The sequence below is a fragment of the Nestor notabilis genome, unplaced genomic scaffold, assembly GCF_000696875.1.
Source record: "Nestor notabilis isolate BGI_N333 unplaced genomic scaffold, ASM69687v1 scaffold13625, whole genome shotgun sequence".
Lineage (NCBI taxonomy): Eukaryota > Metazoa > Chordata > Aves > Psittaciformes > Psittacidae > Nestor > Nestor notabilis.
The window spans coordinates 3,332-19,487 of NW_009930698.1; the positions used below are offsets into that span (position 1 = coordinate 3,332).

The 16,156-nt window shown below is 38.9% G+C and overlaps 1 protein-coding gene across 1 annotated transcript in view; it reads left to right on the forward strand.

Annotated features, from left to right (window-relative positions):
* Positions 1 to 2,589: 2,589 nt before the first annotated feature.
* Positions 2,590 to 16,156, forward strand: part of LOC104406527 (myocardial zonula adherens protein-like) — a gene marked incomplete at its 5' end in the record, with an annotated part of 40,353 nt that continues 26,786 nt past the window's right edge. The window contains 3 exons of the mRNA XM_010015525.1: positions 2,590 to 2,679; positions 12,510 to 12,665; positions 15,170 to 15,262. Of these exons, the coding sequence (XP_010013827.1) occupies positions 2,590 to 2,679; positions 12,510 to 12,665; positions 15,170 to 15,262 (339 nt within the window). The remainder of the gene's footprint in view (positions 2,680 to 12,509; positions 12,666 to 15,169; positions 15,263 to 16,156) is intronic.

Here is a 16,156-nt window from a genome sequence, read left to right on the forward strand (position 1 = left end):
TCCAATGTAGTTGTTATGATTTGACTGCCATCTGTATTGGGCTTCTGTGATTTCCTTTAGAGTAACCCTTTAACACATCAGTTGCTGTAACATGATAGGCAGTCATGATTCACTAACTTGTGTACAGGTACAGGGATAATTACTTATTTACAATCATTGTACTCTGAATCTGTAAGTATGTTGGCTATAATTAGTCGCATATTGACTAACAGGCAAACCATTTGCTAGCTTCAGGGAATCATACACAATTCCATTTCTTTCTACTTATTTGAGGTATTTTTAATGTTTTCTTCTAATAATTCTTTCAATTCTTTTAGTCCAGTTTTCCTTCATTTGAAATCACTGTAAGAAAAAGTTGGCTTCATCCGTCACTTCCTGCACAGCACAGCACAAATTCAGTTCTATTTCCTATTTATGGGCCTGGTCTTTCTTTGTTTGCCTACATGGAGGAATGCCAGACTTTGCTTCCCTTCTTGTGGTAAACAGCTGTGTTTTAAGAGGAAAGAGCCTTGCTAAGCTAATGGGAAGAAACAGATTGGGAAATGGAAAATAAATAGGTGAGAAAAGGTGGCATTAATTACCTTATGAATCAATGAGCTCCAAAGTTGAGGAGTTTCTAATTATGATATTTTGATAGCTAACTTGCAAGCAGGAAGCACCTCCAGCTTCTGCGGTATATGGGGAGAGTCTGATGTTCTCAGAAAAATACAGCAGACAATCAGTGTCAAAAGCCAACGTGCAAGAATTCATCATTTTAAAACACATTTAATTGCTTCAGAATTCTTTAGCAAATATGAAGGCATAACCTACTTTTATACTAAATATTGGGGGGTTTATGTCACTTTGTGGCTTCTTGTTGTAGATTTGCTAGTATACGGCTGAATGATGAATTACTGGTGAGGAGCCCACTGCACAAAAAGTAGCCTCAACAAATGTGCCTGAAGAGTAGGTTATATTTCACCTTGATCATCTTTATAATATGGACACAGCTAATGTATTTTACAGGAACCGTGTCTGTGACTCAGGACACTGTTTCTTGTTGGTAGAAGGCCTTGCAGACCTAAAATACTAAACCAAGAGGAAGATGTAAAGCAATATAAAGTAGTATTTTTTTAAATCCAGTTGACAGCATACCAGTAGTCGAAACACTGTTGATTTTTGTCGTCTTAACAGGTTTAAAGAAAGGATGGAATTAAAAGAATGAAGTTGCTGCATATATTTGCAGATAGTTCTTCCAATTGCTTTTGCTTGGGAAGAAGAAAAAGTTAAAGTTAAAAAAGGTTCATTGTTTGGAAACAGGGAAACCAGGAATCCTTGCAATGCTCAGTAGTGGTGCTCTGAGGAGGTTGTGTTTTAAAGAGCCTTGAAAGTTAAGTTGAATTAGCTTAATTGGTATGAGAGACAGTTGGAAGAATGAATTATAAAATGATAAAATTTGGACTCTGTGAAAAGGACTTTGCTGCTGTGTTCTGAATGCCTGTAAGCAGACATGTTTGTCATTTTCAAGGCAAAAGGAAGTGCTGTGATGACCAAGACACAAGCTGTGAGCTTGGGCAAGTGCAATGGAAAGGTTTATTTCAGAGGGAAGGTACACATTACACATGACTGGAGTAAGCAGGTAGGAGAAATGAGAGAGATCTAGATCTGATGAGATGCGGGACTGTAGAACAGTGGTGATGGCCTACAGTAATCATGAAAGAGATATTTTAGACATCTTGAGGAAGAGCCTTAAGAGCCCTGTTTGTTATCAACAAACAGCTTCAAACTTGAATAGACAAATTTCTCATTTCATTATTTTCTGTGCTCTGTTTAGGACTTGCAGTTGTTTTCCACAAAAATCTCTCATGAATAGGACAAAGACTGAAAGTTTTAACCAAGTTTCTTGTATGAAATGTGTTGTTTTAAGAATAGCATTAGGCCAAAGATCTCTCAGCCAAAAGCAAGGCAAACTGCATTGGGCATGGAAAGGTATCAACCCCATTGGCCTCTTTCCTCAGCAAGAGAATGGCTATTTTGAAATCAGATAGGAAACAATAACTCTTAAATGTTCTCTGAAGTGTTTTGAAGCTTAATTTTTACAAACAACTTGTATGTATCAGATTTCAATAATACTCCTATTTAGACTCAGTGGAACTGCAGTACTAAGGTATCCTTGGATCAAATGCTTGGATAGGTACTGAACAGAAAAGCAGCATTCACTCCAGAATAAGCATTATGTTTCTAAATAATTCCCTTTGAAGATTAAAAGTATGTTAAATCTGCAAACAGAACTGAGAAACTAGAAAATCATGTTCGTTGTTCTGTCATCTCAGCTCTCAATGTCATTTATGAGTACATAAGAACCTGTTGTTGATTGAAATGGATTTTTGCTATTTCAGGTATGTAAGTATGGGGATGCCCTTGGATTATTTCTTGCCAGCTAAATACCCCTCCAACTTTAAAACCATAATCTTTTGTCAGCTATGTGGCAGAAGGTAAAAAATACTAAATTAAAACTTGAATTTAGTACAGTTCATTCTGCAAAATAAGTTATTAAAATAACTTTCTGTAACACACAAATCTAAAAGCAAACCTTTCTTTTTCTTTCAGATGAATGTCTGTAGGTTACGCTTAACTGTACCGCCCGATGAAGGCTCACAGCCCGAACAGGGAGCAAAGGAACCTGAAAGAAAGAAAAACGTAAGTTTTGAGAATCAAAGTCAATTTCTGATATTGCCATCCACAGAAGCTGATTTAGTTGTTTTGGGAGCCCAAAGCCCAGTCATCTCAGATGACCACAGAACATGTGGAAGCTGAGCAAGTCAGCTGTGAGCTTTGAGCCTGAGCCTTGCAGTTAAGGACAACAAAACTGTATTTAAAGCGGGACAGTAGTAGAGGAACAGCACAGAGATTGTAGGTGATTTGTGACTGAGATACTTTTAAGACTTGATTATTTTATATTTATATATTAAAGAGTAGGAACTGCTATCAAGAGCAGGTATTGCTTTAAACAGGATCTTGATCCTCACCTGAAGGGGATTTTATGTTTCAGCTAGGCTTAAGAGTGTGCTAGATTTGAGCCTTGAAGTGTAGGGATCTCAAACGTAGATGTTTTGCTGTGTCAGCTTATTTTGTTAATGGGTGATGTACTAACAAGAAATACAAAATTAAATATTCAAGATAGTTCTGAAGTAAAACTGATTTGAAGGTCATGTGCATAGAAGGGTTCAGAAGTGTGTACACACGAAAAGAATCTTACAGCTGCTTTGGTGTAGAACTACTTCTTTAAGAGCTGTTTCAGAACAGTAGATGATTTTTAATTCGTCTTAAGGATGGAGAGAGACTAGAAAGGGAAGCTGGACAGGCTCCAGAATTTCACCACATTTACACTTTGGTAAACCAAAATCAAACAAGAAGTTGGCTAAGTTTGCCAGAGCCAATGTCTGAATAGCAATATGACATTAGGAAGCAAAAAACCAGTAGGATGTCTTTAAAGTAATCTCTTGGTGGTATTCAGAAGGAAATGTAACTATAAAGTGACTCACAAAGACAAACATTTTAAAGCAATAAAAGTAAATGCAAAGTAAAATGGTCAAGATACAGATTCTTTTTCAGGTATTTTTTGTGCTGGAATACTGTATACACTCAGCTTTTCATACACTACTTCCCTTGTTTTGGCTGGCATGGAGTTAATTTTCTTCTTAGTAGCTGGTGCAGTGCTGTGTTTTGGCTTCAGTCTGAGAACAATGCTGATAACACACCAGTGTTTTAGTTGTTGCTAAGTAATGCTTACGCTAAATCAAGGACTTTTCAGTTTTCCATGCTCTGCCAGTAACCATATGCACAAGAAGCTGGAGGGGGGAGCACAGCCAAGACAGCTGACCTGATCTAGCCAAAGAGATATTCCATACCATGAAACATCACATTCAGTATATAGTTTGGGGGAGTTGGCCAGGAGCCACCAGTCATTGCTCAGGTTGGGCTGGGTATCAGTCAGTGGGTGGTGAGCATCACTTTGTGCTTCCTGAATTTTATTTCTCTGTCTCTCTCTCTTTTCCCTATTATTATTGTTGTTGTTATTTTTTTATTATTATATTTTACTTTATTTCAATTATTAAACTCTTCTTATCTCAACCTGTGGGTTTTACCTTTTTCCAACTCTCCCCCCATCCCACCAGGGGGGAGAGGAGCGAGCGAGCTGCTGTGTGGCACTTACTTGCCGACTTCAGTTAAACCACAAGGTCAGCTCTGGCAGAGTAATCGGTCCTTGAGGATCTGTAAGTGTTACTTACGGAATGGATGAAAAAGGCCCCAATGCAAACTAAGTTTGGGCCACCATAAAATAGCAATAATTCATTTTGTACATAGGTGTTTATTTATAGCACATAGAGTAGCTTCCCTCACTGCTTACTCTGTCAGCCTCTTGTCAGTTTGTATCTGCAGAAACTCTGAGACTGGCCTAAGCATATGGGCCCATTGCCCTAAGAGTAATGTCACTTTGTTTTTGAGGAGGATAGATATTGACTCCTGGCTTACTCACTTTACTGTGCTGAGTGGTGTAATGGTAAGAAAGAAGTGTGAATGATACGGCTTGGACAATTTGTAGTGAGTTTCTTATGTGACCGGTTTTTTTCTCTGTGGGACCTTGTATTTGATGAGACCTGTATTTCCCCCATAATAGAAATAAAGGCAAGTGGGGTTTATATCAGAGAATGTTAAGGTGTGGTTATGAAAGATATTAAATAAGTTATCTGGTTTATCTTACATTCCAGTATATTGCACGGTGATTTTTAAGAGATGGGTCCTTTTTAGTTGAGACAAAAAAGTGATATGTGATTTAGTTGTTGTATGTTATTTGAGTAGTTTTCCGAAATGCAGTACTTTTACACAGTTTAAGGACTTCTAGAAAGCATACATACCACCTTCAGAGCTAGGTGGGATCTGATTAGTTGATTTTGTAGCAATTAAGAAACACGGAGTAATTGTGCCATTGACTTGTGTCTTACGGTCTTTGTGTAATTTGAAAAATAGCCCTACAGATAGTCATAGTGCAGAGAAGCAGGTACAAAAAAATCACTGACAATGAACCTTTTTTTCCTCATGTCTCTAAAACAAGACAGTAATGCACCACCTATAGGATTTTGTCTATGTATTGCTTTATGTATTTGAATTGATTACACAATAACGTACAGAGTAGGCAGGACTCTTGATTAGTCTGTGATACTTTTCTCTTACTTCAAAATTGAAATAAAAAACTAAAGCATCTCCTACAAGTCTGTGCTGATCTGCCCGTGTTCAACTGACTTAGTGTTAATGAAGTTGTTTAAAGCACTTTGAGAATAACAGGTTTTACAAATGTTAGATAATCCTTGCACAGTCCTATGAGAACTGAGTGCCCCTTTTGGAAACAAGGATAGCAGAGAGAAGTTAGGGAGCTGCTCAGTTTTCTGCCTTGCGCTTGATAATTTCAGGTCAAAACCCACAGCTTTGCCAAGAATCAAATTTAACAGCAGGTCTCTTGTTGGAATCTAGAGTTTTGAGCTGTCTTTAAATGCTGAGTATTAAGAAAATGGGAACATGGAAAATGGAACATGTATTTAAAGGAAGTTAGCGCGATTTACAGAAATGAACTGCAGGGTAATTCTTGGGCTTGTACAGTTTTTGGTGGGGTGCTCAGGCACATCAGGCAGTCTGAGCCTGGCTGCCAGGCGCTCTCCTGTTTGGCCAGGACAAGTGCTGGAGCGAGACAACCTCCCCTGCCTCTGCCTGCTGCTGGTGAGGGAGGAGAGCAGGGACCTTGCTGTGTCAGAGGGAATGCCAGAAAACTATAAATATACTATGGCATGACATTTGCTTGTAATCTCTTGTTTCAAATCTTTCATTAGGAGGAGGTGATTTTGAGCTGCCCTAATGTGACACAGTGATAGCTTACTATTTGTTACTTTTGTGTATCCTTCTGGGGCTCAGTAGTATTAAGAGACGTTTCAGTTGCAAAATCAGGTAGTGAACTGCACTGAAGCTCTTGCTAGCGCTGATCCTCCCAATAACATTTCCTGGAGCTTGAGGTCAGATCAGACATCACCACTCCATTGGTTATGTTAGTAGCTGTTAGCTTAGCCTTATTCATTGTAGTCCAAGTTCAGCAGAAAATGTATGCTGTATTTCATTATATCTGTTACCAGTGCCTTAGATTTCCAGATTGATTTTTTTATTGCTATACATCCATGAAATAAAAGTGAATCAGTATAAGAGATTAAAACAGAGTGATGGAGCTGGGCAGTTTTGTTGCAACAAAATTGCTGCAGGCATTACTGTACTAGGATGGCATCTCCCTGCCTTTTGTGAAAGGCTGGCAGATGGTATGCAGAAGTTGATCTCAAAAACTGAAGGGGGACTGCGCTTGTGCTCAGATTGGATTTTTATATTCATATTTAGGCATGATACCTTGAAAGAAGCATATGAGAACTGAAGTCACAAGTAGAGGCTGGTTGGTTGGTTGGTTTGCTTTTTACAGGCTAAAAGCCTACTGCTAAAGATTTCTGAGTTGCTAGCACTTACATAGCGAGAATCTGAAACTCTCCTGATTTTGTTCCGTTACTTCTGTTAATCACAGACAATGGAGGACAGTAGTGTGAGGCTGTTCTCTTCACCAAGAAGTACAAAGGACTATTGTACGTGCCAGATTGTATGTAAAATCTGTATGTCTGAAGCCTGCCTTGTCTTGCATAATGAAGGGCTATTAGACAATTGTATTGTCTCTGTTTGGGATTGGGCTTATTTTTATCCATCAGCCCCTTTCTTCACTGTCAGGGCTAAATTCGGAAGTGTCACTGGAAGCTGCAGCTAGGCATTTGGGGGTAGAATATGGAGATACGTATAAACAGATTTTTATTTTTCATTAGGACACATGAACAAGGGAATTAAAATGAGAGAACACTCTAGAAATTTGTGTCACTTTGTAGCTTTCAACAGAGTTTGAGCAGTGTTTATTCTTAAACTCTAATTGGTACTTTGGCTGTCTATATCCTCAAACTCTTTAATTTTGTTATGCTTTTAAAGCATCATAACCAAGAGGTGAATCTCTTTTTGCTTCCTAAGCAGGAATACGGAAGCATAGCAAACTTCTATTTTTTTTCTCCGCAGCAAAAAAGTAGGCTGTAAAGAAGCCAGAAGGGGAATTTGCTCCCGTATGTGATGGAGAGAATCACGCAGAAACTTGTGTCAGGCCTGGATCAGTTGTGCATGTTGAATTTAGGACAGTGCCGATTTTTTCTGCTGATCTGCTGCTGCCAGCTCACTCCCATCAGCACAGCAGAAGTTGTGTCATAACAAATGTGGCTCACCTGCTAGAGGTGGCCCATGTTTTTTTCAGCCTCTCCAGCACTGATTGCTTGATTTTTGATGTGTACTAATTAAGCGACGTGTTCATTAAAACCAGCACTACATGAAAACTACAGAAAGAATTCCCCTGTTTTCTGTGGTGACTGCTGTATTTCTTTAATCTTATTTTCTTAGTGTACAAATATTGGTGTTCTGTGTATAGATTTCATTGAGTGAATATGGCTTTCAGTAACGCCTATCACTTCTATTTTTTGGGAATGTGTTAAATGATGCTTCTTATTTAGCATCATGAATCCAAGAACACTCATGTCTATGTCTTGGCATACATTCCATATTTTAATACTATTTGTATATGAAACGTCCCTAAATGTAACACAAGTTTCGTGGGCTGCAGAGGAATACACAGCTACTTTTTGTCAGAGCACAGCAACTTTCCTTGGTGAGCTCAATAATATGTATTTGTCATTTTACTGAACTGAAAATATGTAACCTAAGTAACAATGTGGATGTCCTTGTTCCTTATATATAACTAGTGAACAAGCAAAAGATAACTAGATATTTCAGAAACCTCTGGAATGTGGCAGTTGAAGAAAAGATAAAGCCTTGCTTAGCTGGTAACATTTCTGGTTAAAAGAAGAGTTGTTAGATTTTGTAGGTAAAGAAGAGCATGATTTAACAAAATTTTAAGGCCAGATGAGTACTAAACCCAGAATTGTGCTGGTAATTATAGTCATTATATCTTATTTTGAGGTAAAAGGACCTTTTCCATAGATCTGCTTCCAATTTCGGGGTAGGGAGAAAGTGTAAAGTGTGGGGGTATCTGACGTTTCAAAAACTGATGGAGATACATTGGGAAGCAAATCATCTCCTGGTGTTATTTATTTACATAATGCCAATAAAATCATTGGCAATACAAAAAGCAGCTAACAACGCATATTTAGTGTTTGTGGTTATAGTGTCTTTGCTTCAGATGTTTCATGCTACTTGGTCCACTTCCTTGGACACAGACATAAACAGGATACATGGCAATTATCAAGACTTTTGCAACTTTGGGGTGTAGGCTTCTGTTTTACATATTAAGTAAACACCGTCTGTGTTTCTTTAGTATATGCTGTATGATCATACCAAGTGCAACATGGCTGTTGCTGCAATGTAGACAAAGCACGTTCCTGGAAGCTGCTGTATTCATGTGCATCAACATGATGTCTTCTTGCTATTATGTTGGTCTATCATATAACTGACTGTAGGTACAAAGAAACAGTCACAAGTTACTTAAGCTAAGTTTGCCTTTTCAGACCAGCAGCTCGCTTTAGAAGGGATTTTGAGCACAATTTAGGGCAATGATTGTGCTTGTTCCAGTGCAGGAAGTGCATAGGCAGGTGGGGAGAGAGAACCTCCCTGTTCGCTGGAGCTGTCTGATACTTTGACCTTAAACAGGAATGGCTAACTAATGTAGTGAAACCTTCCATCTTCAAGCACTGGTTAGCTTTACACTACTTACTTGCTCCTAAATACTTGCACATCATTACTTATTCTGTTACCATCACTGGGATGCCTTGCTGCAGATCAGAGTGGAGACAGGCAAGGACCTTCTCAGAAAAATGTCTGAGTTATGAGAGTGGATATGTCTGGGACATGAGGAAAACAATGACAGGTATTAGGCTTAGAAACATTCTGTAGTCCTTGAGTATGTAAAAATTCCAGGATTTGTCAAAGAGGAAACATGGGAGAGAAAAGACGTGACAGTGGAAGAACAGAGGACAAGGCAGAAAAAGAAAAAACACTGAAGGGAGGAAAATAAATTAAGGTGGGTGGAAGTAGCTTGAGACAGGAGACAAACTGCAGAAAGCATACTCAAAGAGTACTTAATGATGCAGTTCTGTGGAGCAGTTTGAGAAACAGCCAGTTGGCAAGGCCTCCTTTAGAGGCAAAGGTATATTAAAAACAAGTCAACAAGCAAAGCAACCCATCCACCTCTCAAACTTGCACTGAGCAAAGTTTTCTGATTGTAACCCTTCCTCTAAGAGGAGGCTGTATCAGGTCAGCCCTTTTTTATCAGGGCATATGCTGAATCCTGAAACAAGTCGTCATTAAGTGGAAATTAAGAGTTACTAACCAGAGAAACAGGGATGTAGAAGGTGAGCATATCTGAAATAGAGCAGCAAGGAAAATGACTGAAGAAATTGGAACAGTTATTTGTATAGCTGTTGGTTTGCACAGCCTTAAATCAAGCAAGAACTGCACTGAAATTTTAACAGGTGCTTGTCTGGGGGTTGTGTTACGAAGGAGAAATAAGGGTGGGGGGTAAAAGCAATATCTTGTATTTTAAATAGCACGTATTAGAACTGGGACACTGAACAGATAATGGAGGTTCTTTTAATCTTCTGAAAGAGAAGTGGCAGAGGCATCTTAGGAGTCTTGTGCAATATGAACAACTGGGAAGTATAGTATTATTGCAAGAGACAAGTACCTAGTCTGGCTTTGTGCATACTTAATCCTGCATGTACTGCCCATTATGATGTAAATTTGTCTGGTTTCTGTGAAACATATATGTAAGTGCCATGGGTGATTCTTTAGCTGCAAGCCCACTGGTCTGAATTTGTAGTTGTTTCCTGGGGGGGGGGGGGGGGGCTGGAATCCTTCAAATTAACACATTCCTTAGGAATGTATTAACAATATTCTAAAAATAAGGAACTTGCTCATAATTTTCATACAGAACTCAGTAAATAGCATTTTAAACAATTCTGCCAATGTTTTGGAGGCACAAAGGATCTTAGTAGTTGATGGTATTCAGCTGTTCATCTCATAAAAAAAGAATGGTCATGGCAAAGGGTATGGATTTATGAATTCAGTGTCTTAGTAATCTCTAAACAATCAAAGTGATTATTCTTTTGGTTATCAGGAAGATGGAAACTTGTGTGTAATCCCTTTATACATATGCAGGGGAGGAGCTGCGATGACACAGTCAAAGAATGTACAACCCTGGAAGCAAACAAACACAGAAAAGTTTTGAGTCACGTCCCCATCTAGTTTCCGTATTCTCTCTACTCTCAAAAATCAGGTGTGGGCTTTTTGTTTGTATGCATCCAAACAGCAAAACAATAACAATACATAATTATGAAACTTCTGCTTATCAGGATGTGAAGCTTTGCATATAATGTTTTCCAAGTGTAAAATGATATCACTGGTTACCCAGTGTTTTTCCATTAAGTGGTTTTAAGGCTTGCTTTTTAAATGATTGATTTATAGCCTTGTTGTTCTTTGCCTGAAACATTCTTTATCAGGTGTCTGCTCTGTGATTGTTTCCCTCCCAGCCCTGCACACACACCCAGAGCTTCAGCAGAATAGTTAAGCCATTAATGATATGGTAAAGGAAAACATGTAGGATTTACAGTGTTGAGAAAATCTCAATGCCACATGGCAGAGACAATATAAACCAGATGTCTGTCTTTACCCATTTTTCTTAATGCAAGTAGATTTTCCTGTTCTTTTTTCTCTTACCCAAAGAAGAATTTATTCTTACATTGCCACCATAGTTGTGTTAGTTTGGCTCCTAAAAACTGAAAGTGGTACTGCTTTAGACTGCAGATGCTTTCCCCACTGTCAGTCATGGCAAAGGACTGGAGACTCTCTAGAATGCAGCTGCAGATGGATGTAAGATGCTGAGCTTCGTCTCTTTCAGACTCTACTCAGTGTCAAAGACAGTATTTAGACACTGCTTAGACTCTTAATTTAGTAAAGAATCTCAAAGTTTGTTGGTTTTCCTACAGTGTCATTACTGAACAAAAAACCAAACCCAAACAGATTATGCCATAAGGTCTATGTAGTAAATATTCCCAAATTTAGCCATGTCCTGGTATATCCAGTGTGAGACTGATTTGTCTCCGGCACCAGCCTTTCAAAAACAAGGTGCAATGCTAAGCAGTAACAACTGTATTTCCAAGACTGTGTCTTTCTAACTTTCTATTCAGAAATAATCCCTAATTTTAGGTTTCTAGTTTGCAAGTATTCAAAGTTATGTAAGAATATTTTTTTCCCTTTTTAAAAAATCACAATGTGGATGTCTTCATCTAAGCTATCTTTTTAAATTCTTTGTAATCAAGAGAAGAAATTAGTTCTTCTGGAGACTGACTCATTTCAGATGACTGCTACAGAAGGATGTTTCTCTGGGTTGATTGGGAGGGAGGCGAGGTGAATAGTTGGGTCAGGTAGTTCCAGCTGACCTTGCAGATACTTATTTACATGCTGGGGGAAATGATTCCTACTGTTAGAATGAGTATTTTTGTTACTAAGTATATTGATGAGATGAGTAAGAGAAGTCTGTTGCAAAGAGTGCCTTAAAAAAAAGACATAAAGAAAGAAATCTACAAATTTCTGGAGATCACTAAAATAACAAATGTAGGCACTTCAAAACAGTCTTTCTATCAGGTCTATCAAGACCTTATTTCAAACTTTTATCCTCCTACAATAGTTAATAACACTGACATACCCACATAAATGCTGTTTCATAGCTTTGCTTTGGCTCTTACAATGTCATTTCTACAACTTCTATAAGAGCAGTGTGGCCTTGAAGTGAGTGTTTGATTGCTTTGGATGTCCTTATTTAGCTTTAAATGCAAACTGAAATTCTACTTTGTTTTCTCCAAGATAAACAAGTATTTTCTGAGCTCTGTTTAAGGGACCTTGCCCAAAATGTTTTAATGCAGTTTCTTCTGAGAACTTTCTAACATTTTGATTAAACTTGTGAATTTTTATATTTCCTGCGGGAGGGAGTTTGGGGAGTGAGGGGCAATTCTGTGGTTGCAAGAGTTTAAAGGGAACTGTGAGAGCTAGAAGAATGCAGAACATTTTCTAGTAGCCTATTGGTGAATGAAAGGAAGCCAGGATAACGTTTTCTCTCACATGCCTTTACCTCTCCCTCCACAAATCCAGTACATTGTCTCTAGCCATACCTATATTACTGCCATTAAAGCCAGTGGAAATTAGACATTTCTGTCTAATTCATCTTCCTAAAACCATACAGGTTGACTGTCTGGCCCCAAAACATTTGGGAACTATCTTAGGTACTGTTGTACTTTCACTATAGTTGCCTGTCTCCTGTGGCCCTATGTTACTGTATTTTTGTTTGTTATCTTTTTATTCTAGTACTGACTTAAAAATAACTTTTTAATTTTTCTATTTTTAAGGAGCTCTACCATGTACCTAATGGCATGTCTCCAGGGAAGCTCTCTCATGGGATGGTGTATGGCGTCGTGCACCGAACTGACAACAACCATAAGAGAGAAATGGTGGTTTATGGCTGGTCAGCTGATCAGCTGAAAGAGGAGATGAATTACATTAAAGAAGTGAGTTGAGCTTTCAGCTTTGAAAGTTGTCAAATATCCTTTCCATACATTCCTGTAGAGCTGTGGGTGTATTTGGGATGGCTGATGTCTAGCCCAACACCCGAATTTGAAATGGGAACCTAGTCTAAGCTGAAGACGTGTCTTATTAGTATTTGAGTTGGGAAAAAAGCATGCTCTGTACCTGGAAACTGTGCAGTCCAGACTCAAGGTCTCTGTGCCATCTGATACTTGTTAATGCTTGCTGACTGGGCCTCAGCTGGGCAAGCAAACTGTCAAACAGATACTGCAGTTCCTGTCCTGAAGCCTTCAGAATTTCAAATGTCATACAGAAGCAACTATGTAGGCAGACACCTTAAAGGATAAACTCTCTCCTCTCTTCTTCTGCTTCCCCCTTGTTCCCAAATCCCCCAGTTTTGAGAAGGCTCCTAAATTAGGTGACACAGTAAAATCACTTGGGTATATTTTGGGGCAGCCTTAAAATAGTCAGCCTAATAAGGATGACTTTGTACTACTTTCCCTGTGCATGCTCATTTATCATAATTGGCAGAAGCTCTCCTGGAAAAAAAACCATTTTTGATACTGCTGGTTTCTGTGCTTGAAACTCAGCATCTCTTTGACCATCAGTCCTTGACTGTCAGGCTTTGGAAATAACCCCCTAATTAGCCTAGGACAAATAATTTGGCCTTCTCTTTCCATCCATGTTCACCACCCAGGAAGCTATTGGTCAATGTGTTACACTGACGCAAGTGCAAACTGAGTTGATATAAAAGGGAGTAACACTGAGTCAAGCCAGCAGAGTAAGAGACTGTAATGGTGTGTGCTCTTGAGTCTGCCTGATCTCTAGCTATCAGCACTTGATTCTCTCCTTTGCTGCTCACAGTTGTTGGCTCCTAGCATGCACCACACTCAAGTTTCTGCACTCACAGTTAGGGTATGTCACTACTGCAGTGCAGGCATGGCATGTGAGCTGCCTCTGCTGCTGGTTGCCTACCTGGCTATTTGCCTGCCCTGCTGGGGTGGTGTCAGGGATGGGTGGATCTGCATGAGGTCCAGCTCCCTGTGCTGCCCTGTTGCTGTTCACAGCTGGCTTGTGGCATGGAGAGATGTGTCAGACCAGGGGAACTGTATGTCTTGTGTGTGTGTGTTCAAGGTACTAATCCTTTCAGGGAAACATGGGAAAGATACGGGAAGAGACGAACTGGCCCTTGCTCTTTCCTGGAAGCTGTGTTCAGCTATGCTAATTAGTGAACTTAATGTCTGCCAGATAAGTTTCATCTTTAAAAGTAGTCTTAAACAAAGTCTTCAGCTTATGCCACATATGTGCAGACTCAGACCAGAAATGATGGGCCACGTCAGAACTGCTGACAGTTTCCTCTGTACCTGAGTCAAACATGCACTTTGCAAGAAGGGGATAGGGATGTGTGTATGTGTAGGTAGGGATAGGGTGAGGGGCTTTTTCTAAGGTGAAGTGCAGGAAACAGGTATCTTTCGTGTTTCTTATCCTAAAGGGAACATGTAGCTTGGGGTAGGCTTGTGCTTACCTCTTGCATAGATTTTGTGGCCAATGCCTCTCTTTCTGGGAGGGAGTGGGTATACTGCAGAGCTACTAGAAACGTCCCCTCTTGTGTAAGGCTCTACCGTTTACCCCTTGCACTTTCCCCAAGCTTATGCAGAGAGGAGGTAACCTCACTGCCCTGGATTATCTGCAATCAGTCTGTGTTTGATAGGGGGTGGAAGGAAGAGGAGTTTGAATTATATAGCTGGGAAGTAGACTGTAGGCAAACATTTAACTAGTGTTTACAATGTGTGCTCTTGAGAAGGTTGGTTGTGTGCATGATTGCAGTGGCATGTGAACCCGAGCTGCCTTCCAGCATGCTTTCCCTCCCTGCCCATCCCTCCCCCCTTTTTTTTTTTTGGAAAGCAAGGTGTAATTTGCATCCTTGCTTCTTAAATAAAATCAAATTGAGTACTCTGTTCTTCAGATTTGAAAATGCATTGGTAAATTTATGCTAATATATTGTTTAGCTAGATACGAGCCTAGAAGTCTTACAGAGTTTATCTTCAAAGGATACTCAGGGAAAACTAATTAACCATTTTAAAAAGTATGAAGGTGTGTTAAATCCATGTGTGGATGCTTTTTTTTTCCCCCAGAATGAAAACATCATATGCTCATACTAATTTTAATTTGTTTAGTAATCAGGTTAGAATGAATTAGGGATAATTTATTATTTAAATTATTAATCTACAAGCATTTAAGTGTGCACAGAGAAGTTTAGAATTACTCAGAGACGTTTATTCATATCAGCCCTACATAGACAAGTCTTGAGACTTAAGTTTCTGTCTTGTTCTTAAGAGTAAATTGTTGTTGATGAAAAGGTAAATTAAGAATGGAAATTACCGAAAGTAGCAATGAAGAACATAGCAAAAAAAAAGAAGTCATGTCCTAGTATAAATAATGTCATCAATAAGTTTGATAAAGGTATTTGATCTTTTTCTGACACCAGGTTAGAGCAACTCTGGAAAAAGTGAGAAAGAAAATGTATGGTGAATATGATGAAATGAAACGAAAAATACAGCAGCTTACAAATGAACTGAAAGTAAGTATGCAGTCATTTGGAGGTAAGGCATATGAGAATAACTGTCCAAGTGTTATCTAAAGAGATTTTGTGAGTTTGAGGGGTTTTTTTTTGCTTCAACAGAACAGAAATAATTTCTCAAGCCATTCTAGTTCATTGTTTTATGTGACATCTGAATATTTATTTATTTATTTATTTCCCCCACACACACACAGGTAAGGTAAGGTAGGACAGGGATGCTTTCATATATGGAGTTACTAATTGCCTGCTGCTTGGAAATAAAAGAATGATCTTAATAGCATTGTCTGTGTGTATTGGTAATTACTGGAGATGTTTGTACCACTAAGCTGCCAGGTGAATTGAATAAATAACTGACATAATTAGGAGTAAAGTGCAACTTGGTGTCATTTCAACAGACTTTGCTCTGGTTTACTGACTTCATTGTTTAAGCACTATAGTGAAAGAAATGGCAGTGCTTCTTAGTACTAAAGTGCTTGAATTTACCTTCATTTAAAAGTGACTTACCTTTTGGTTCTTCATTGAACCTTGCAATATTTATTTGATGACCTCTCTTTCTTCTGACATGCTGCTTTAGCAATAAAAGCTGCTGCAGTCTGTAGAAGTAAGTATCCTTCATATAAAACTGCTGAGTTCTTTGGTCCAAAAAAATCTCCCTGAAAACTTGCTGTGGATTTTATATTCAACATTGATTTTCACAGCCCTGGTTCAGATGAAGCTTTGGCTATTAAAGTTATTCTGACTTCAGGGGACTGAGACCCTGACTTGTGCCCTTCTGCCGTCCTGATTTGGAGGCTGTCAGTTCTCTGCGTGCTCTATTATGTGTAAAGATCAGAACTTGCTGTTAAACTGGTACCTCTATGGCAACTAATTTAAAAAAAACACCAAACCACCAAC